At 42.1% G+C, this 22,081-nt stretch overlaps 1 protein-coding gene across 2 annotated transcripts in view; it reads right to left on the bottom strand.

Moving 5' to 3' along the window:
* The window catches only part of VPS53 (VPS53 subunit of GARP complex), a 159,870-nt gene that overhangs the window by 26,933 nt on the left and 110,856 nt on the right, over positions 1-22,081 (bottom strand). For both annotated transcript variants that reach the window (XM_044672921.1, XM_044672922.1), the window contains 4 exons: positions 17,369-17,611; positions 15,547-15,694; positions 10,948-11,030; positions 9,273-9,351 (listed from right to left, as the gene is read on the bottom strand). In XM_044672921.1, the coding sequence (XP_044528856.1) occupies positions 9,273-9,351; positions 10,948-11,030; positions 15,547-15,694; positions 17,369-17,611 (553 nt within the window). The remainder of the gene's footprint in view (positions 1-9,272; positions 9,352-10,947; positions 11,031-15,546; positions 15,695-17,368; positions 17,612-22,081) is intronic.

The following is a 22,081-nucleotide window of genomic DNA, read 5'->3' as shown; positions in this document are numbered from 1 at the left end:
ACTTTATTTTATAAAATGAAGAAAAAAAATAAGACTATCTGGGGGATGGAGGGAGGTATGAGGCAAATTGTACTAAGGATATTTCCTAAGTGATTCTGGGATGTTTTCTTTGTAACCATCTATCAATTCACAACTAGTAACAATGTTTACTTCAGCAACAACACTCTGGTATACACTGGCAGCCTTTTATATGGGAGAATCGCCAATTTATAAGCACCTAATTAAAAGTGTAGTCTTTCCATTAAAGATGAGAGCACAAAATGGCTTGGTGAAATGGCCTGTCAGACAGGTAAGGATGAGATGAGTATGAGACAAAGTGGGGAAAAGAGATCCAAGTTTCAGGCTCCTTCCTCCTAATTTCCCCTTCTAATCACTTGATGTGAGGCAGTCTGGTGTGGCAGACAAAAAGACAAGTCTTGAAGACAGAAAAAAACTGTATTCAAGTCCTGCTTCTAACACATGTTGGCTGTATGACCTTAGGAAAATCACTTATATCTCTAAATGTACCAGACCTGTGTTGGTGAATCTATGGCACATGTGTCAGTGTGTCAGAGCATGCCAGATCAGGCTGCTCCCTTCCCCTGCTCCATGGGTGCCTGAGGACGTTCCTCACATGACCTGCCCCTCTGCCCAGCAGCTGAATGGGAGCACTTCTTTCCTCCCCTGTCTGGGGTAAGGTGGAGGGCTCGCATGTAGTGTGAGGGTTATAGTTTGGGCACTGAGTCTCTAAGATTCACCATCACTGCACTGCTACTGTGAACAAAAAGTTAGACATCACTGAAGAGGTGCTAACCTGAACTGAAAGAGGGAGTTTCTTCACCTGGAAGTTCCCTCTACCAATAAAATCTCAGATCTTAAATCCTATTCCAGTCCACTAAATAGTATACATATATGTAACAAATTATCCCCTACTACTACTTTTTTTTAACCCTTACTTTCTGTCTTTTTAACAACTCTTGGAGAAATAGTTGGAGAGGGGCAGCTAGGTGGCTCTGTGGATAGAGCCGGGCCTGCAAGGGGGAGAATCTGGGTTCCAATCTGACTTCAGGCACTTCCTAGCTATGTGATCCTGGGTAAGTCACTTAACTCCAGTTGCCTTGCCCCTTACTCTCTTCTGCCTTGGAACTGATATTTGTATCAATTCTAAGAGAGAAGGGAAGAGTTTTAAAAAAAAAAAAAAAAAGAAAAGGGACGGTTGGCCTGGGTGTCCTTCTGAAATAAGAGCTGGCTCTTGAAGGCTGACTAGGATGCAGATCAGAATTCAAGGAGAGGCAATCCACATAAGTATCAAGAGCAGAGATAGGAGTAAGCAGAAGTGCTTTTGGGGAGGGGGGAGGGCAGTGAGATGGCTGTGCTGATTGGTGTACAGCAAACACCACTGGAAGCTGCTTCTCCAAACTCCAACTCTGGGCTTCTAGCCATCATGCTACATTGCTTCTCATAGTCACACTCAAGTCAACACGTAGGAAAAAATGAATTGCATCACACCACAGCCAGGTGCGATTGCTGGCCAAGTATGAAAACAACAACAACTACCCTGATTCATGATTCCAGTGTGCTCAGATTTAAACAAAATGAAAATATGTACTTTAAAATGCAGTGGAACAAGAAAAATTATCAAAGCTTCTCTTGTTTGGGGGACACCTGGCTTGACAAACACCACAGATGCTGTCTTGTCACTCACTGCCTCCAATGGCTGGAGAATGATTTCTACAGCTTAGTCCAACGGCCACTCATTCTCTCTTCTAGCCAATCTGTGGCCTTGCATTTAACATACTCTGACAAACAAATGTAGTGGTAAAAGAGATCCAATCACTTTATTGGACCTTTAATCCAAAGTAGGTCTTATTCCATAAGGTAAGGCTGATCCAAATGTATTTTGATTTTTAAAGGTGGGGAAGGGAGGTGGGGTAGTAAACAGTAGCTCAACTGGAAGAAAGAACAAACATCATGAAAAGTCATCAGTGGAAATATGAATCTCACTTCTTCTGGCAAACTTTGTTCCTGACTTTTGAAATTGAGGCTTCCAATTTTTAAGTCTTCCCCCTTGTATCTTGGGAATATTCCAGTAGATAGTTAGCTGGCATTATGTAAACAAGAAAAATTACTATGAGGAGAAAGAAGCACCCAAGATGGAGGGAAGTCAAAATGCCTGGTAAGAGAAGCAGTGACATGGTGATAAAGAAAATATGGGGAGAAAAATGCTCTGAGAGCAGCCAGGATCAGCATAAATGAGAAAACTGAGAGGGGGGAGGAAAGAGAAGATAAGTGGGTTTGCAGGGTAGAGTGAGGAGTAAGAGAGGAAAGAGGATTGAGAAGACAGGAAAGAAGATGAGGTGAGGGGGGAGGAGTGAAGGAGAAGGAAGAGGATGGGGAAGGAGAAGAAGAAAGGAAGGATGGAGGAAGGAGAGGAGAGAGTGGGGAAAAGGAAGGACGGAAAGAAAGGAATGGTGGGAAAGATAGAGGGAACATAGGAGAAGAGATGAGAAGGGGTGGGGGAAGTAAATGTCATTCTTCATATTGTTAGAAGGCAAAGATCCAAAGGTAACAGTAGTTCTAAAAATAATGTTCCACTGCACTGTTGGTCCAACCTCTGGAAAGTTATTTCAAATTATACAAAGAAGGCTAAAATGTCCAGAGATCTGCCTCTAGGCAAATACTCTAAGGCAGTAATGGGCAAACTATGGCCCCCTGAAATGTTCTATCTGGGCAACTGGACATTATTCCTAATCTGATGAGTACAACAAGTAGGATACAATACAATGAAACTTCGAAAGAGTTGCCTTAGAAACAGACTGACAGATGAGCATTTCCTTTCCTTTGGCCCCCTCTTTTAAAAGTTTGCCCATCACTGCTCTAAGGGGGTCAAAGATTTCTTTTAAGAGGCCCATAGGTAGCAAAATGTTTATAGCAGCATTTTTGGTAGCGGCAGGCTGCCTCTGATCTGCTTGGTATTTCTCTTATATGCATTTATGGACGTATCACTTCCCTCATTAGAATGCAAGCACACTAAAGACAGTGCCTCTTTGTCTCTTGCCTTTCTGTGTAATCCTCAGTGCCTGGCATGGAGTGCTTGATTAATAAACACTTGTTGATATACTGATTGGAAAATGGCTGAACAAAATATGGTATGTTTAATGTAATAGAATATTCTGAGAATTCACAGGACACTTAAGAACTAAAGCAGTGAGGCAACTAGGTACCACAGTGGACAGAGAGCCAGGTCTAGAGACTGGATGTCTTGAATTCAAATCTGACCTCCTGCACTCCCTAGTTGTATGACCATGGTCAAGTCACTTAACTGCCATTGCCTAGCCCTTGCTGTTCTTCTGTCTTCTGATACTAAGACAGAAGGAAGGTAAAGGTTAAAAAAAAAAAAGACCTAAAACAGTGAAGTAAGAAAACCAGGAAAGCAACTAAAGCCAAATTCAGTGAAATGAAAATGTACAAGCCCCATTCCAAAGAAGTGTGTAATAAGATACTTTTCCCACTTCTTTATGGGAATTGGGAATTGTGGGTGGGTGTAAGGTGCTACAAATAATGTCTGACTCTGTTGAAGCTTTGGTGTTCTGCTAGATATTTCCCTGCTTCTCCCCATCTTCTTTATTCCTTATTGTAAAGGATAGATCTGGGGTGGGGAGAAGATGGATACAGACATTCCTGGACCTTAAAATACATTAGGAAATATAGATCCTGGAAGAACAAAGATATTGACAAAAATGTTATTTTAAACAAGAAGTATGTTGTGGAATGATCAACTGTGATAGACTTAGCTATCATCAGCAATATAATGATCAAGGACAATTCTGAGGAATGTTAGCCACCTCCAGAGAAAGAATGGTTGGCGTCAGAATGCAGATGAAAGAACACGATTTTTCACTTGTTTATCTAGGTTTATGTTTTGGGGTTTTGGTTTCATAAGATTATTCACTTACAAAAATGAAAAATATAGAAATACATTTTGCATGATAATACATGTATAATCCAAATCAAACTGCTTGCCAACTCTGGGAGGGAGAACGGAAGGGAGGGAGCGAGGTACGTTTGATTACATAACTTAAAACTTATGGAAAGTTATTATTACATGTAATTGGTAGAAAGAAAATATGGTCAAATGAACAAATAAAACAAACATTTACCATAAAAATGATTATTAAAAATCTGGAGAATGAACTGAGAAGTTTCTCAAATGAGGAAGTTCAAGGGGTTGTCTGAAACTGGCTTGCTGATGAAGAGTTAAGGCAAATTAGGACTAGGTCAGCCATCTCCAAATGCCTTTGGGGATGTTGAGGCAGCCTCAGAGAAGCTCAAGCCAAAAGAAAGTTAACTTTCTTCAGGTTCCTTTGCTTACCTTTTATAGATATTTCCATTAGAGAGTAAAGTCCAGGCTTATTTGAGAAATGTGTACTTTCAACATGGGGCCATTAAAAAAAAAAAAGAGGGTACCTGGGTAGGAAAGGCTGAAGTTGGCATCACAGTCTTTTCCAAAATTATGGAGATTTCAGGCCTGGGCTATCATGGCAAGTCCATGCTCCTAATCCCTTTTCATTTTAATCCTATAATGTTAAACATTAAATTCAGAATCATCTATTAATTAGGATAATGTATTATCCATCAGCAATTCCCTGATATCTTTCAGCCTAAATAGAAGCTTTTGATGTAAAGAAGAATATTCAAATACCAACCTGAAGATTTATATTTTATCTTAAAGAGACAATAGGGGCTCAATGAAGTTTCTCGTGCAGTGTTAAGTAGAGCAGCATGGTTAGACTTGTGCTTTAGGAAGATTATTTTGGGAGCTACACAGAACAGGACCGAGTGAAATCTTCAAGATAGGAAGCTAGAAGTCCAATTAGGAGACTGCTAAAATGGACCAGGAGAGAGGTGATCAGGGTTTGAATTAATGTAGTAGCACTGAGAGGAGAGAGATGTGAGGATAGAATCAGCAAGATCTGGCAACTGCTTGGGTATGAGGGATAAGGGAGAGGAAGAGTCTAAGATAACTCAGAGGTTGCAAGGCAGGATAAACTGAAGAATAGTAGTGCTTTCAACAGAAACAGGAATTTTAGAGGATAAGATATCTTCCTCTAATGATACAGGATGATAGCTCTGAAATGTGGCTGGATGTAGAGATCTAGGATCTATAGAGTTATCTGCATAGACATGAAAATAATTCATGAGGCTTGATGAGGGGAGAGAGGGAGAGGAAGAGGGAGAGGGAGAAGGAGAGAAAGAGAGAGAGAGAGAGAGAGAGAGAGAGAGAGAGAGAGAGAGAGAGAGAGAGAGAGAGAGAGAGAGAAGGAAAAGAAAAGGACCCAAAAGACACTCTTGAGTGATAGCCATGAGGAGGAAGTAAGATATCCACTAAAGGAGGATGAGAGGGGGGAAACAGGTCAAGAGGAGGCTAGATTAGATGAACTCTGAGATTCCATTTAGCAAAGGGAGAAGAACCAGGAAAGCAGTACCATAAAAACCTAGAGAAGGATGGGTATGCAGGAGGAAGGGAGTAACCAGCAATGTCAAATGCTGTAGGCAAATTAAAGAGGAACAAGAATGAGAATACTTCATTCGATTTCTCAGCTTAGAGACCATCAGGAACTTTGGAGAAGGCAGTTTCAAGTGAGTGGTGAGAAGATCAGAATCCAGACTACAAAAGGTTGAGAGAAGTCAAACAATAAACATTTATTAAATATCTACTATGTGCCAGGCATATTAGGAATACAAAGAGGCAAATGACAGTCCCCATCCTCAAGGAGCTCACAAACTAATGGAAATGGGAAGAAATCAAACAACAAGCATTGATTATTATGTGGCAGGTATTGGGAATATATAGACAAACGTCAAATAATGCTTTATCTCAAAAAGTATAGGACATAATTGGGGAAGAGAACAGTATGAGTGTGTACCTATTACAAGGTCTTTTTATGTGGGGAAGAAACATTAATAACTAGAAGGATCAGGACAGGCTTCATGAAGAATTGAGGTGACAAATAAAGATGTATTTTACTGAGGTTAGCTAGGAAAGGCTAGAGAGATACTGGACAATAGCTTGAGTGGATGGAAGGACCAACAATTTTCTTTTGAAAAGAGGGAGAAAAGGGAATGGGTCAATAGAAAGGAAGAGGAGGGGTAGCTCGGTAGCATATCAGATGGAGCCAGGCCTGGAGACAGGAGGTCCTGGTTTCAAACATGACACTTCCTAGCTATGTGACCCTGGAGGCAAGTCACTTAATCACAATTGTTGGTCCTTACCCATCTTCCATCTTGGAAACAATACTTAGTATTAATTCTAAGACAGAAGGTAAGGGTTTTAAAAAAATAGAAAAGAAGTGATTAAAAATGGGGGTGGAAATGACTAAGAAGGCCAGCTGCAGAGGAGGAGACAGGATCAAGGATACACACAGAGGGCTGGCTTTGGCTAGAAGAGTCACTTTATTTTCAGAAACTTGAAGGAAGGGGGTGAAATAATCAAAGGGTTTTGAAAAGAAAAAAAGAGAGAGCTCATAACGGATGGCCTCTTTTTTGTGTAAGTAAAAGGTGACTTCTCCAATAATAGGGGAGTCAGAGAAAGGAGGTCTGATAAGAGCTGTGGTGAAGAATTCTATGGCCAATTCTGGAAAAATAAAAATGCTGACAAAACAGAGCCAGGGTCCAGTTGAGGTCCTTTTCCAGTTCTAACTTGCTCTGATTCATCCTACTGAGAGGCCTCACTCTCACAATTGATGCTGCCTTTACCTGTTTCATTCAGATAAATCTCCTTAATCTCCCCCAAGTGTAATTCACTCACTCATTCTTAGGCCAATCAGTGCTTTTGGTCCATAAGGTGTTGGCTCAATTTCTCCCCACTATGAAGCTTTTCTTGCTTTAATTCAGAACTGTCTGCCACCCACCTCTAACCTAATGAGCTTCTCCTATTCAGCTGTCTGCTTATATGCATGTATTGTTGTTTTATTTACTTTACTGCTTACTTATTTCCTTGGTCAGTCCATTATGTCTCCAAGATTTGACTACGAAATCCTTGAGGGCAGGTATACTGTGCCAACCTCAATTAAGTGAGCTCCTGTGCTCCCATAATAATGCCATGTATCTTCAAAGTATGTTTAATAAGGAAGAGTTATTTTGACACCAATTATTAAATGGGAGGCAAAACCAAATGGAACATGCCATCATAAATAACCATGTTACAAAATGGAAGCTTTCCAAGGTCCTAGAAGCAGCAGCAGCAGCCACATTTGACAGACTGATGGAGAGAAAAATAGAGAACCTAGGGACAAGGAACAGAAAGAATTTGTTTAGCCAATTTATGACCACTTGGCTTGTTTATATCTGGTCATTTTCATCACATGGATTTCATTTTCCTCCAAAGATGCAGAAGAACGAAACAGAATGACTTACCAGCTGCTACTTTCCCAAGTCTGTGGTTTTTCTATGGTATAAACAACTCAGTCTGAAAAGCCAGTCTTTGTTAATATTTGCTGGCTAGGAAGTTTTGGGGGGTTGATGGGGGGATGGGGAGACAAGAAGTGAGGAAAAGCCACCTAATGAACTGACAGTTCATATAAGCAACACCTGGAGTGTTAAAGTTCCACAAGTGTTATTTTACTGAGAGAGAGAGGAGGAGGGGGGGGGGTGAGGGGGAGGGGGAGGGAGACAGGCAGGCAGGATCCCCTCTCCTTTGGTAAATGTAAAAATTCTTTCACCAGCTGCATTCCAACCTAAAGTGTGCGGAGGTTTGGGGGTAGATGGATGGCAGCTGGAATGCATCACGGTCAGGATACAGCTAACATTCAGCAGCAGCTAGGGGATAATCAGAGCCTACAAAATGAACCCTAAACTCTCTGTTTCTGACTTTCTTTTGGGAGGATGGATCAGCTTCCAATCTTTTGCTCAAGGCAGAAGTACCTGCTTGTACATGAAAGAGGAGAATGTGGAAAACAGGGCTCAAGCGAAGAAATACCCACATTGGCTTGGAATTCTGTTGGTGAAATGATCTCCCCTTTTCTGGAAACATGACCTCAGAACATCCAGTGTATTGAGACTCCCCACCTCTGCCTTTTCTCCCCAGTTCCCTCAAGCCTCCACCTTGGGTCAAAACTAATGAGAGTTGGAGTTTTAATGCTATTTTCACTAAATATTTACAGTGCTCTGCTAACCCAAATTCAGACCAACTTTCTGCTTATAAAACCTTCTGGCATGGATATGTGCTCTTGCATCTCCCCACACAGAGTGCTGGCAACTGGCCCAATCTGCCCCTGGAGAAAAGCTCCCCTTTGAGTTCCCAAGGGCAGGCAGTGGAACCTGGGAACCCAGAAGGTTCCAGGGGTGGCTTCATGCTAGTAGGAGTCTAGAGATAATAATCTCACACATTCTGGCTCAACCAATCAATAGGATGCATTGAGTGTGTGCTGAGGTAGAAAGCCTTGCCCACAACTCTGTGAGATGTAAAGAAGGCATGGGGTCCATTCACTACCCATAGCAGCCTGAAACCCAATTAGGAAGACATAGTACATACTATGGGCATAGCACATGCACACACGCGCACACAAAAGATAAATACCCCATGGCAGCAGGGAAGCACAAAAAGAGTGGTTCAGATAAGTAATGAATTATTGACAAAAATTATTCCAAAGACTCAATGGACACAAGACTGGTTCTACCCTCTGGATGTCTCCTGACATACATCAGGAGCCAAAAGAGAATTTGGTGGGAATAAGGGAAAACCTCTAAGTGGGCAAGAATAAAGCAGAGTGAAGCCAATATGGATTTTGTTTGAGAGCAAAACCAAAACCCCTCCTTTGTTAAGAGATCCTCCTGAAGACCACTTATCCCAGAGCCATGAGGAAAGCACTCGGTGCTTCTGAAGGCTACAGAAAAGAAAGCCATCCTGATTGTTACAGGCACCAATTAAACACCATCTGTTTGCTGAATGCACAAACACAAAAGACATTAGTTCCATCTTTTGCTTTAAATGGACAAGAAGTCTATTTCATTCTTTTGCTCACTCATTTATTCAAGAGGTTAACATATGTTGCCATCATCTCACTGGGCTATCAACATTGTCTAGTTCTCGAGGGCCCGAGCCCTCCACCCAGGGTGGGGCTCCTGGCTAGTGTGAAATAAGACAAAATATTACATGGCAAGCGTCTGAGGCAGGTCCAAACAAAGGACTTTCTTTCTATTCCTCGAGCTGATGCCTCTCAGAGAATGGCCATCAAAACTTTTTGGAATGTTTTGTAAAAGTTGACTTGAGGATCCATTTCTTGAAAACCTACCTTGCTCATGGCAGTAAGAGCAGGATCACAGGCAGCATCAAGATCCTGAACTAGCAACTGAATACTGTTGGAGATGACACTGGAAGGCAAACATATTTATCAGTGACAAGCTTAGAACACTAACAATTGTTTTCTCTGAAGAACTAGAGTTCCTGTAGACTCTTATCCTTTAAAAAGACTCAACCATAAAGTAATGATGAGCTCAATAAAATTTCAAGAGGAAGATAACCATATTTATGGCATTCCTGCTGGATGGTCTATCCCTATTTATCCCTCTTTGTGGCTTAGTTATGGAATTCCCATGGTTACTCTTCCAGATGTCCATTCTCAACTCACTTTTGGTCTCCCACAAAATTTACTATACTGTTTCCCCCACATACTTGTATTAGTAGTAGATATAGAAGCCAGAGAAATAGGAAACTGAGTGGCTCCATGGCCCAAGGGAATTCTGAGCTTTCCACAATTAATTTTTTTCTTTTTGAAACCTTTACCTTCTGCCTTAGAATCAATAATATGTATTGGTTCCAAGGCAGAAGAGTGGTAAGGGTTAGACAATGGGGATAAAGTGAATTTGCCCAGGGCCACCCAGCTGGGGAATGTCTGAGGCCAAATTTAAACCTAGGACCTCCCATCTCTTTTTTTGGGTGTGTGGTTAAAATTATATTTCATTTTAATTCGGATGCTGGAGTCAGACTTCCTGTGGTGATGAGCAAAGGCAAAATGCAAACACAGGAGCCCATGACCCCACCTGGCACCAAGAGGTTAACATCTGTCCTCCTCATGCTCCTCCAAAGTTTACTGCTGACTGATGCCCATCTATTGGTGGTTGGCTTTGGGCTCCTTTTCCTCTACATTGGCACTGTGCTCCTCAAACGTGTTGTTGTCTACATCTGGGAGCCGTAGAGGTCTAGGCTTGGTTCTCAATCCATTGAGTTACCCAACTGCCCCCTCCCCCAATTAATTTTTTAAGTGAAAGCTGATCCCTGGGCACTGCTGCTGAATATAGGGAAAATGGGAACCAATCACATCTAATTCAAGCTACAAGATAACACCAGGAAGGGAAGGGAATGATCCTGAGGGAACTTACTGTCCGCCTGAATGGGCTTTAGTTCTTAAAGAATCCCTCCAGGTGCTATAAACACAGGTTTGGTTCCTGAGTTGGGAGCTCTATGTTTCTCCATGTCTACGTGCACACATGCATGTACACACACTCTACTAAAATCATGCATCATGCTTCTTTATACCTCAGCAGTGTTTGATAGACTTCATTTCCTGCAATGACTTATTCTACCTGGTAGAATAGGCCAGGCTAGCTAGCACTTGCAGTAGGGAATGCTCTGCAGCTTTACGTGGAGGGGCTTAGAAGAATCAATGTCCCATTCAGGGTGGCTGCAGAATAATGGCCTTCTCCCCTCTCCTACTGCAGAGGACAAAGACTGGTGCAGCTCTGAGGAGCCAGTCATTCACAGGCCTCTGGGGAAAAGGGGGTGCAACACTGCAGCATCTATCACCATTGCTGTTTACTGTGGAGCCCCAAAAGAGACTGATTGTGCAAAAGGCATTTTCAGTCATAGGCCCTGAGGAAAAATCAAACTAACCGCCTGGCAGGTGCTACATTGGACAGGAGCAAAGAAAGGTGGAGGGCTGAACCCAATGGCAGGCTGGCTGCACCTACGTGCTGAATGTGTCCATCTCCCCGGTCAAGTTGATCCTTTCAATCAGACTTGCATCAACTTTTTCTTTCAGTTTTTCTTCAAGCTGTTAGAAAACAAAGGAAATGATGACATACTGAAATGATGGCCTCATTATGCAAAAATCTTATTTATAGAAGGGCTCATTTATGCAGCGAGGTGAAGAATCTCTGAGGTTGTCAGCTTGAAGAACCCCAAGGATGGGAACTCCTTCCATTAATATCTATAATTTAGCAGATAAACCCCAGGAAATTAGTTGTCTAAGGCATAGACAGATTCAATACTTGGCCCAAGGATCTTGGGTGAGTGTTAGGGGCAGGATTTGAAACCAGGTCCTTTTGACTCCAAGCTTATCACTGTATCCTCCAAAGCAGTGGTTCCCAAACTTTTTTTGCCTACTGCGCCCTTTCCAGAAAAAATATTACTTAGCGGCCCCCCCCACCCCGTCACATACTATCACCGCCCCCAAATGTACCTGTGGCCATCACCACTCCCCTGGATCGCTGCAGCACCCACCTGGGGGCAGTGGCACCCACTTTGGGAATCACTGCTCTATAGCATGCATGTAATATATTTCAATGGTCCTTCACTTTAAAAGATTCCTTCATCATTATCACTCAACTTGCCAACTAGCACTGGGAACTGTATAATTAGAATTTTGAATCCCAGGACTCTAAAGCCCAGCTTCCCATGTTCCTTCTCAAGTTATGTGTTAATGTAGGGAAGATATAAGTTTTGTGTAGCTCTGCCCTCACTCTCTTCTCCTGGGAACGTGGAGGCTGGTGTGAGAGCTTGACAGGAAAGTTTACCCGCATGCTTTTTTACCCAGGCTTTTACTTTTGTTCTTTTTATTTCTTGTACTTCAAGTGATTATTAATAAATCTTATATACTTGGAGTTGTTGAATATTAATTTTAATCTTACAGAACTTTTTGTGGAGGTGAGTGGAAACTCCTTTTCTGTTTTCTCCCAGCATCTCAGAAGAAAAATGTTCTGGTCTAAGAATTCTGAGCATCTCAAAACATGTCTGAGAGCTGAAAAGCCCCCTGCACCCCACCTGGGTACCCCTCAGACCATCAAACCAACTCTATGGGTAGTGACAGCCTATGGGCAGAGTGCTGCCTAAGGGCTTGGCTTGGAACATTTTCTTGGGCTTCTTGTACTGCACACATCAGAGGCAACAAGTGTAAGTCACCAGTGATGGGAAACAGAGCCCCTCTCTTCTCCATGATGACTACATTTGCAGGGATGAGGGTTTCCTACAGAAAAAGGCCAGTGAAAAGAAAAGGGGCATCTAATTTCTTTGCTCAGCACCATTTCTTGTTTCTGGTATAGATGAAGGTAATGTATAACAGTGGTACTACAGGGGACACTGAAGCCACTGCTCCAACTTCACTAGTCCTACCATGTATGCCTGACTCTCTTCTTTTTCTTCTCTTCACTGAAGCCACTGCTCCAACTTCACTAGTCCTACCATGTATGCCTGACTCTCTTCTTTTTCTTCTCTTCAGATTGCTCTTCTTTGCCATCTCCCTAACTTCATATACAGGTTTCCCTGCCCAGTGGACTAAAGGGCAGCTGCCTTCTGCCCCACTCTTGCAGTCCATGGCTATTTTCAGGAGGGAAAGGGGCATGGCTGGAAATCCCCACAAGGGTTCTCTCCCTCCCCACTGACTCACAGGCATTTCAAGCAGGGGAGGGGAGAATATGGCAGGTGGACATTAGCACACTCAATTTCTCCAAGGCTTTCAGGCTTTGTGAAGTAATTATTTAGGGAGCTTAGATCATATGCACTCTAGTGGTAGGACAGAGGAGTCACAAAGTCATGTGGCATGCTGGAAGGCCAGACCGCTGGGTTCCCCCATCAGGGTGGGCATTCCAGGGGTGGGGGCAGAGCCATCAAGATGTAGCCAAGGACAGGGATTTTTTTGTTTTTGTTTTTGTTTTTTAATCCTTACCTTCTGTCTTGGAGTCAATACTGTGTATTGGCTCTAAGGCAGAAGAGTGGTAAGGGTAGGCAATGGGGGTCAATTGACTTGCCCAGGATCACACAGCTGGGAAATGTCTGAGGTCACATTTGAACCCAGAACCTCCCATCTCTAGGCCTGGCTCTCAATCCACTGAGCTACCCAGATGCCCCTCAAGGACAGGGTTTTTAAACCCAAGAGGGAAGCTCAGTCTCTCTCTTAGCTATCATATCTGTGATAGGGGTAGCATTTTCTCTGTACTACGTTACGAGCCATGGTAACAGAATTGGGATCTAGAAAGATTTTCACTCTCTAACTTTCTTTCTATCCCTCTCTCTCTCTTCATTAATAAATGCTTATAAATCTGGTGATGAGCCTCCAGATAAATTTTATTTGTTACGAGGCCTAACTGTCCAACTGGGGAATTTCTCAATCAACACACCTCCCATGGTTTTGGGAAAAACCAAAAAAGGTTACTTGTTACAAGAGAGTTGTGGGGCTGTGTGTCCAGGGCAGCTGCTAGCACTGCTGAAGATTGCTGCCTTTGACTCAAAAGCCCTGTCTTTGCAGATCATTCAGCAGGCTGTCCCCCTGAACATTACAGCTAACTGCCCCCTCCCCCAGCGACTCGGTGTCTGCTTTCACTGGGCTAACATGAAGAGTGAAGTGTCTGGGGAACACTCCATTTGGCCTCACATGTTCTTCCTCTGGCGAACAAGAGCTACAAGTTAAGCCAACTCAGTAATAATTTATGTCAGTCTTCCTTCAACCCAGACAAATATCAAGAATCAGCCTGAAGAGGGGGAGAAGGCTGGGCCTTTACAAGTCACCCCCTTGATGCCCTGGTTGCCTCTGGGGAACTTTGAATCAAGCTCAAAAGGGCCAAACAGAGGGTCTTTCTGCAGCCTCCTGAGCTCCTCAGCTCACTGAGATGCTGCCTCTTTTGGTGACTCCAGCAGTCATCAGCCTTTCCTGCAACGCACTTCCTGAACGTCAGCGTCCCAAACACAAGCTGCTTGTTTAGGCCGAGTGAGGATGCGATGTCAATCTCAGAAGACAGAAGCACATCTCCAGGGATTTTGCTTGGCAGCAGAGCACCACTCCTGAGAATGGAATCCTGGGCAGTGACTCATCATGACCAAAGGCCAAGTGTCAGCCTGGCCCCTTTCCATAATGATGGTGGTGTCACTAGGCACGTCACTGTCCTCTGTCCCACAGGAGGGGATACTAGCAACCCACTTTCAGAAGGAGGCTCTCCTGCTAGGTCAGGCCCCTCCAGGGCAGCATCTGATACAGAAAGGGTAGAGCTGGAGAAGTGAGGAGGAGGGGAAAGGTGGTCTGTTATCACAGGACCCAGGTCTGCTACTCCTCATTTGTTTGACTTAACTCTTGGCACTTAAAAATTCTCTTCTTAGAGGGGACAGCTAGGTGGCTCAGTGGATTGAGAACCAGGTCTGGAGTTGGGAGGACCTGGGTTCCAATCTGGCCTCAGACACTTTTTTAGCTGTGTGATCCTGGAATAGTCACTTAACCCCCACTGCCTAGGTCTTAACACTCTTCTGCCTTGGAACCAATGCACAATATTAATTCTAAAGCAGAAGGTGAGGATTTAAAAAAAATTCTCCTCTGCAAAATGGGAGGATTAGATTAGGCCTATTTAGATCAAGGGATCCTCACCTTTTCTGTGCCTTCAAAAGTCTGGTGAGGCCTATGGATCTCTTCTCATGTTTTTAATTGCATAACATAAAATAGATTACAGAGGAAGTCAATTGTACTGAAAAGCAGTTATCCCAATATTAAAAAGAACAAGTTCACAGGCCTTAGGTTCAGAACCCCCAGCCTTACAGGCTCTCTCAAGTTCCCTTCCACTATCAATCCTATGAATCTAAACTTGGGGTGTAGATAATAGTCAACAGGAATACCATCCAAGTTCAAGTGCACATTCTTCACAACCATGAACAACTGAGAAGCTCCAGAAGTAGAAAGAGCCATTTACTAGCAATGGCAATCAAGTTATCTGGTTAAAAAAACCAAAGGCTTACAGATCTAGAATTGAAAGGGAGTCCAACCCCTTTAGTTACAAATAAGAAGTCCAGGAAGGTGAGTTGACTAAGGTCACACAACAGGACCACAATGAGGATTCCTTTTGCTTGAACTTTTTTGAGGGAATGAACTTTGTATCAAAGTTTATTTTAAGGTGGCTTTGTGTTAAAACAAAGTGAATAAGTACATTTTTAAAAAACCCTTGCCTTCTGTTTGAGAATCGATATACAAGTATATTGGTTCTAAGGCAGAAGAGTGGTAAGGGTGGGCAATGGGGATTAAGTGATTTGCCCAAGGTCACCCAGCTAGGAAGTGTCTGAAACCAGATATGAACCCAGGACCTTCTGTTTCTAGACTTGGCTCTCAATCCACTGAGCCACCTTGCTGCCTCCAATTAATACATTTTAAAAAGTTTCTTTGATAAAAACAAATCAATCAAAATGCATCTCTAATGGAAACAGTACCTACTGCCTCTCCTGGCCCATACTGAGCCACCTGAACCAAATGGCTCAGTCTCCTTGACCTCAGAAGGAGGGTCAGGGGGTGAGAAGGGATGCTTTGCTCACTGGCTCACCTGCTGGGTTGTGGCCAAGCAGTATTCGGCTGTACTCAGAATGCTGCAGATAAGGCAGAGCTCCTCTAGAGTGAACTTGGCTACTTCAGAGCCCTCCTTCTCCTTGAGGAGGCTACTGATGGTCAGTCCTCCACTGGTGCTGGTGGTCCTGAGAAAGAAGAGAAGGAGGTGGTCAGGCCCAAACTCTCAGTATGCTTCTTGAGCAGGAAAAGGGAAGCTCTCAAAGGAAAGTAAAAAACGAACTGGATTTGACCCAAATCCAAATCAAATAAGCCTTTTTCTTTCTGACTTAGTCTTGACCCTCATCTGTTTTAACCCTCTGAGCAATAGTTAAAGGAAGTGCAGAACTCAAACCTTACCTAGTCATTAGTATGCTGCTCACTAGATAGCTGAGCATTAGACAGCCTTGAGGAGTTGCCTGCTTAGCCTGGCACTTCCTGAAGGAAAGAGCTCATTGGGGCTCATTAGGGACATGGACATTGGTTCCTGGCTTATTGTTTTCAGATAATTTTGCACTGGAAGTGAAATTCTGCATTTTCTTCTTAAGGCCTTTAGACAAGAAAAGAATCTGGAAATTCAATTACCAACTCAACTTATAGTAACTGGGAGCTAATTCAACTCAACATAAATTTATTGCACTCTAACAATATGTGCGAGGCACAATGCTTGGCACTGGGGCTCCAAAGATAAAAAACGACCCCGTCCCTGTCCTCCAAGAGCTCACACTCTACTTGCCCATCATGTGCAATGAAACACATGGAGTTCTCCTATGATTACTACCTATGGTCAACAATAGTGACTATTGGATGTAAAGAACTTGTCAGGAATACTGGATTTACAAAGATGGGTCAAACATGGTCCCTCCTCTCATTTCTAGTGAAAAGAAACCAAAGGGTCAGACAAGAAAATTTCCTGTAATCCTAATGATGTGCTGCTATTCTAAAAAGAAAACCTAACATGGTTAGATTTCCTACCTACTATGGCTACTAAAAGCTCAAGCCATCAAAGAAAATCAAGTGGACATCCTAACAGAGAACAAACAAGAACTGTATGCCTATAGAACTGAGCTCTGAGTACTGGCACATATTTTATTTTTCTTTCCAAATAATGCAGAACTTTTTTTTTAACCCTAATATCTTTTATATATATCCTTCCATATTAATTTTTTATTTGTTACAGGGCCAGGCAATGGGGGTTTAAGTGACTTGCGCAGGGTCACACAGCTGGGAAGTGTCTGAGGCCCCACTTGAACCTAGGACTTCCTGTCTCTAGGCCTGGCTCTCAATCCACTGAGCCATCCAGCTGCCCCTAATGCAGAACTTTTAGCCAGCGTCCAAGCCCCAGTCACTGAGTTTAGCCTTTGGGACTGATTAGTAAAGTAATCAAAGAAGCATAATTTGGGGTTACAGGTCAAATCCTATTTCAAGGAAAATCTCTTAAGTAATCAAAATCAGTGACTCCAAATCAATGACTAATTGATTGCAAACAATAATCAATGAAAAAATAATGTGGCTAGTCTCCTGGATTTGACCTATAGCTGTACACAACAGTTGTTTCCCCTAATAAACATAAAGGGCTTATGATAAAAAGGAAGCATTTTCATATCCTTAGCACTCGATAAGGACCTTAAGTCTTCTCTCCTGCTCACTACTGGCTGATCATTCCTACAATAAGGTGAGCTTAGTCTAGTAACTAGCCACACCCCTAGGAATTTCCTTCCCAATCATAAGTGCAAAATGTTAGATCCCAGTATTTAAGATAATTCCTTTGAATTCAGATCTAGTATCACTACTTAAAAACTGGAAAAGAGAGCACGACTCACTTGGGTAAGTTGCCAGAGAGTATTTTCCAAGCGTATTCCCGGAGATATTTCTGGAATATGGTGGTCAGAGCAATCATGGGCTCCCCAGTGCTGAGCTGGGAGCACTGCACCATGCACTTCTTGTAATAGACGAAGAGGTCAGCACAGCTGGGCAGCACGGCACCACCTTCATCAGTGTTTGGTTTGGGAGGCCCCTGGGCCTTGAAATCAGCAACAAATCGCTCAATCAGCTCTCCAAGGTTCCTGGCAGTAGGGGAGATTGAAATGTTATCTTTTCTTCAATGAAGGTAAAATGACACCAATAAGTATTTGTGTGAGTTGATAACTTCTATTGCTCTTCACCATAAGGACACCAATGAACAACCCCAGGTTTGCATAGAATGTTGTATTTTTTTAAGCATTTTCCCTTCCACAAATTCATCTGATCGACATGAGAGCTCTGTCATGCATAAGCAGAGCATATGCTATTTTATAGATGATATAGCTGAAGTCCAGAGAACATAAGCGATTTGCCTATTTTCAAAGTCATTTAGGGGCAAAGTTGAGACCAGAACCCACTGTTCAGAGGGACTAATTCAAATATAATGCTGGTATGCTTCTGGAAAGGAAAGCCTAAAGCAGAGGGAGGCCCAGAATTTGGAGAAACCTTATGGGAAATCCAGGGCTAGAACTCCGGGTGACCAATTCTCCCCATCCTTGATGCTTAGAATCATCCAATCTCAGAACTGGGAGGAGGGGGCAGCTGGGTAGCTCAGTGGATTGAGAGCCAGGCCTAGAGATGGGAGGTCCTAGGTTCAAATCTGGCCTCAGACACTTCCCAGCTGTGTGACCCTGGGCAAGTCACTTGACCCCCATTGCCTGCCCTTACCACTCTTCTGCCTTGGAGCCAATACACAGTATTGATTTTTAAGACAGAAGGTAAAAAAAAAATTTTTTTTAATTAAGAAAAAAAAAAGAACTGGGAGGAACATTAAAAGTTATCTAGTGCAACCACCCAAAACGATGGCTACATTACATCATTCACAACAAGTAGTCATCCAACCTCCATTTGAAGACCCTGAGTGATGAACAACTTGGTCTCCTCCCCTTTCCCCATATCTAAAATGGTCCATTTTACTTTGAGATAGCCTGATAAATAATTTTTATTCATGTTCAGCTATAATCTTGTTTCCCTGTTTCTCCAAGTTTTGTATTCTAGGGTCAAGAAGAATAAGTCTAATTCCTCTTCTGAGATAACTTTTCAAATACTTCAAGAAAGCTATCTTTCTTTCCCCTAAGTCTTTCCCAGCTATTAGCAAGCCAACCTACAATGCTCTCAGCATTATAGTTAACCTCCTTTGGGTGTGCTCTTAGCCAATGGACTGGCCAGGTTCTTTGCTTCTTTGAGGCCTTCTTCTCCTTTAACTTTCACAGCTCAAACTGCCTAAAGATTTGAGGGATGTAGGTGGCAGGGGTTTGGGGAAGTGAATATCTCAGGTGAACTTCTGGAAATAACAGCTTTCATCTGTCCTCCAATTTCATGTAGAGATACTGTCAGATGGGCCTTGGCACCTTTAGTGATTATGCCCATTCCAGGTCTACTGCTGGGAACAGAGCACAAATTTGAAAATGTTTAGCAAAGCTTTGCCACTGCTAGGTACCCCCTTCCATATGGTCATTGCTCAAACAAAAGGGACTTTTCCCACCTTCTACATACTCTGGGGTTACCACGGAGCATTCTAGAAACACAGCTGTGCTGTTTAAAAGTATTTACATTAAAGAACAGGAAGAAAAAGACAAAAACCACACACACACAGAGCACCAATTAGCACAAACACAAGAATACTGACATTTTACTCAAGCGTTTTTTGTTATTGAAAAATTGTAACCAGATGTGATGGAGCAACTAACTGCCCTACAATAGGTTCAGACTTCAGGTCCTTTGTTTGGTAGGAAGGCTGGAGAGAAGGGGAGGGTTTGGCTTTTCTGAGTCTATAAAGTTTAGTGATTACTGGGCTTATCCTCTAGATCTGGCCTCATCTTACATATTCCCCAACCAACAATCTCAAAGGACTGGGGCAGTCTCCTAGCTGTGTCATCCCTGTCCTGAAAAAACATTTTTTTAGGGACACTAACACACTGTTGGTGGAGTTGTGAATTGATCCAACCACTCTGGAGAGCAATTTGGAATTATGCCCAAAGGGCTATAAAACTATGCATACCCTATGACCTACTACCTAGCCCGTACCACTCTTCTGCCTTGGAGCCAATACACAGTATTGATTCCAAGACAGAAGGTGAGGGTTTAAAAAATAAAAAAAAAATTTAAAATTTAAAAATTTAAAAAAAAGAAAAAGAAAAAGACAAAGAAAGAAAAACCTGGGGAAACTTTTATGAACTGATGCAAAATCAAGTGCACAGAACTAGAACATTGTATAGACTCTATAGAGTAACAGCAGTAAACTAACAATGATCAGCTGTAAATGACTTAGCTATTATCAGTTAATACAATGTTCTAAGACATTTATGAAGGACTTATGAAGAAAAATGCTATTGACCTTCAGAAAAAGAACTGATCAACTCTCAATGCAGATGGAAGCATAATTTTTTCACTTTCTTTTTTTCCTTTTTGCAACATGGAAATATATTTTGTATGATTTCACATATATAATTGAGATCACATTTCTTGCCTTCATAATGGTTGGAGGAGGGGTGGGAAGGAAGAGAGAATTCAGACTCACAAATCATTTTTAAGAATTTAATTTAAAATGTATTCTAGCCTCCTGCCTTCATTTATCTGCTTCTCCTTGCTAACGTGCTCTTCTCCTCCCTGCTTCTCCAAATACCATGTCCTTCAACTAATGGCCACTGCCTACCTTGGTGGCACCAGTCCACACTGATCAGAGCATGTATGCACCCAGCAGAAATGGATCATTTCAATTCCTTCAGTGTCTTACACAAAGTAATTACTACAAAAATACTTGATTGGCTACCTGACTGATTCTCTCTTCTCTCTCTGAATGATTATGTTTAGTGGCTGTATCACACGGACAATTTGAATCTTTGTCCTTAGACATATGGTGTCTTGCTCTCAACTTCTCACCAATATGAAAGCTAGAAGGGGCCTGAGGCATCATCTTAGTCCTGTCCCATTTTGAATAGGAGGAAAAAGAAGGCCCAAAGGGTGAAAATGACTTGCCAGGGCCAAAAGGGAGTATGAAGAGATCTAGCATCTAAAATCAGTTATTTTGGGGCAAGGAGAGGTACACTTTATTTATATTCTTTCATTCATTTATTTATTTGTTTTTAGGTGTGTTTTTTAATATTTTTTTCATGGTTACATGATTCATGTTCTTTCCCTCCCCCCCAAATGCTCCCCATCCTCCCCGTAGTGGATGCGCAGTTCCATTGGGTTTTACATGTTACACTGATCAAGACCTAATTCCATATTATTGATAGTTGCCCTGGAGTGGTTGTTTAGAATCTACTTCCCAAATCTTATCCCCATAAAACCATGTGATCAAGCAGTTGTTTTTCTTCTGTGTTTCTACTCCCACAGTTCTTCCTCTGAATATGGATAGTGTTCTTTCTCACAAGTCCCTCAGAATTGTCCTGGATCATTGCATTGCTGCTAGTAGAGAAGTCCATTATATTCGATTGTACCACAGTGTATCTGTCTCCTGGTTCTGCTCCTTTCACTCTGCATCAATTCCTGGAGGTTGTTCCAGTTCACCTGGAATTTCTCCAGTTCTTTATTCCTTTGAGCACACTAGTATTCCATCATCAACAGATACCACAGTTTGTTCAGCCATTTCCCAATTGAAGGGCATCCTCTCATTTTCCAATTTTTTGCCACCACAAAGAGCTCGGCTATAAATATTTTTGTACATGTCTTTTTTCTCATGATCTCTTTGGGGTATAAACCCATCAGTGGTGTGGCTGGATCAAAGGGTAGACAGTCTTTTAAAGCCCTTTGGGCATAGTTCCAAATTGCCAGCCAGAATGGATGGATCAATTAACAACTCCATCAGCAATGCATTAATGTCCCAATTTTGCCACGTCTCCTCCAACATTTATTACTTTCCTTTGCTGTCAAGTTAGCTAATCTGCTAGGTGTGAGGTGGTACCTCAAAGATGTTTTGATTTGCATTTCTCTAATTATAAGAGATTTAGAACACTTTCTCATGTGTTTATTGATAGTTTTGATTTCTTTATCTGAAAATTGCTTATTCATATCTCTTGCCTATTTATCAATTGGGGGCTTGATCTTTTGTACAAATGATTTAGTTCCTTATCTATTTGAGTAATTAGACCTTTGTCAAGAGTTTTTTGTTATAAAGATTTTTTCCCAATTTGTTGCTTCCCTTCTAATTTTGGTTACATTGGTTTTGTCTGTACAAAACCTTTCTAATTTAATGTAATCAAAATTATTTATTTTACATTTTGTAAATTTTTCTAACTCTTGCTTGGTTTTAAAATCTTTCCTTTCCCAAAGATCTGACAAGTATGCTATTCTGTGTTCACCTAATTTACCTAAAGTTTCCTTCTTTATATTCAAGTCATTCATTGATTCTGAATTTATCTTGGTGTAGGGTGTGAGATGTTAATCTAGACCCAATCTCTCCCATACTGTTTTCCAATTTTCCCAGCAGTTTTTGTCAAATAGTGGATTTTTGTCCCAAAAGCTGGGCTCTTTGAGTTTATCATAGTCTGTTTTGCTGAGGTCACTTAATC

Source organism: Gracilinanus agilis, chromosome 4 (genome assembly GCF_016433145.1).
Source record: "Gracilinanus agilis isolate LMUSP501 chromosome 4, AgileGrace, whole genome shotgun sequence".
Lineage (NCBI taxonomy): Eukaryota > Metazoa > Chordata > Mammalia > Didelphimorphia > Didelphidae > Gracilinanus > Gracilinanus agilis.
The sequence above is the reverse complement of the archived record's forward strand: the minus strand, read 5'-3'. Positions and strand labels throughout refer to the sequence as shown.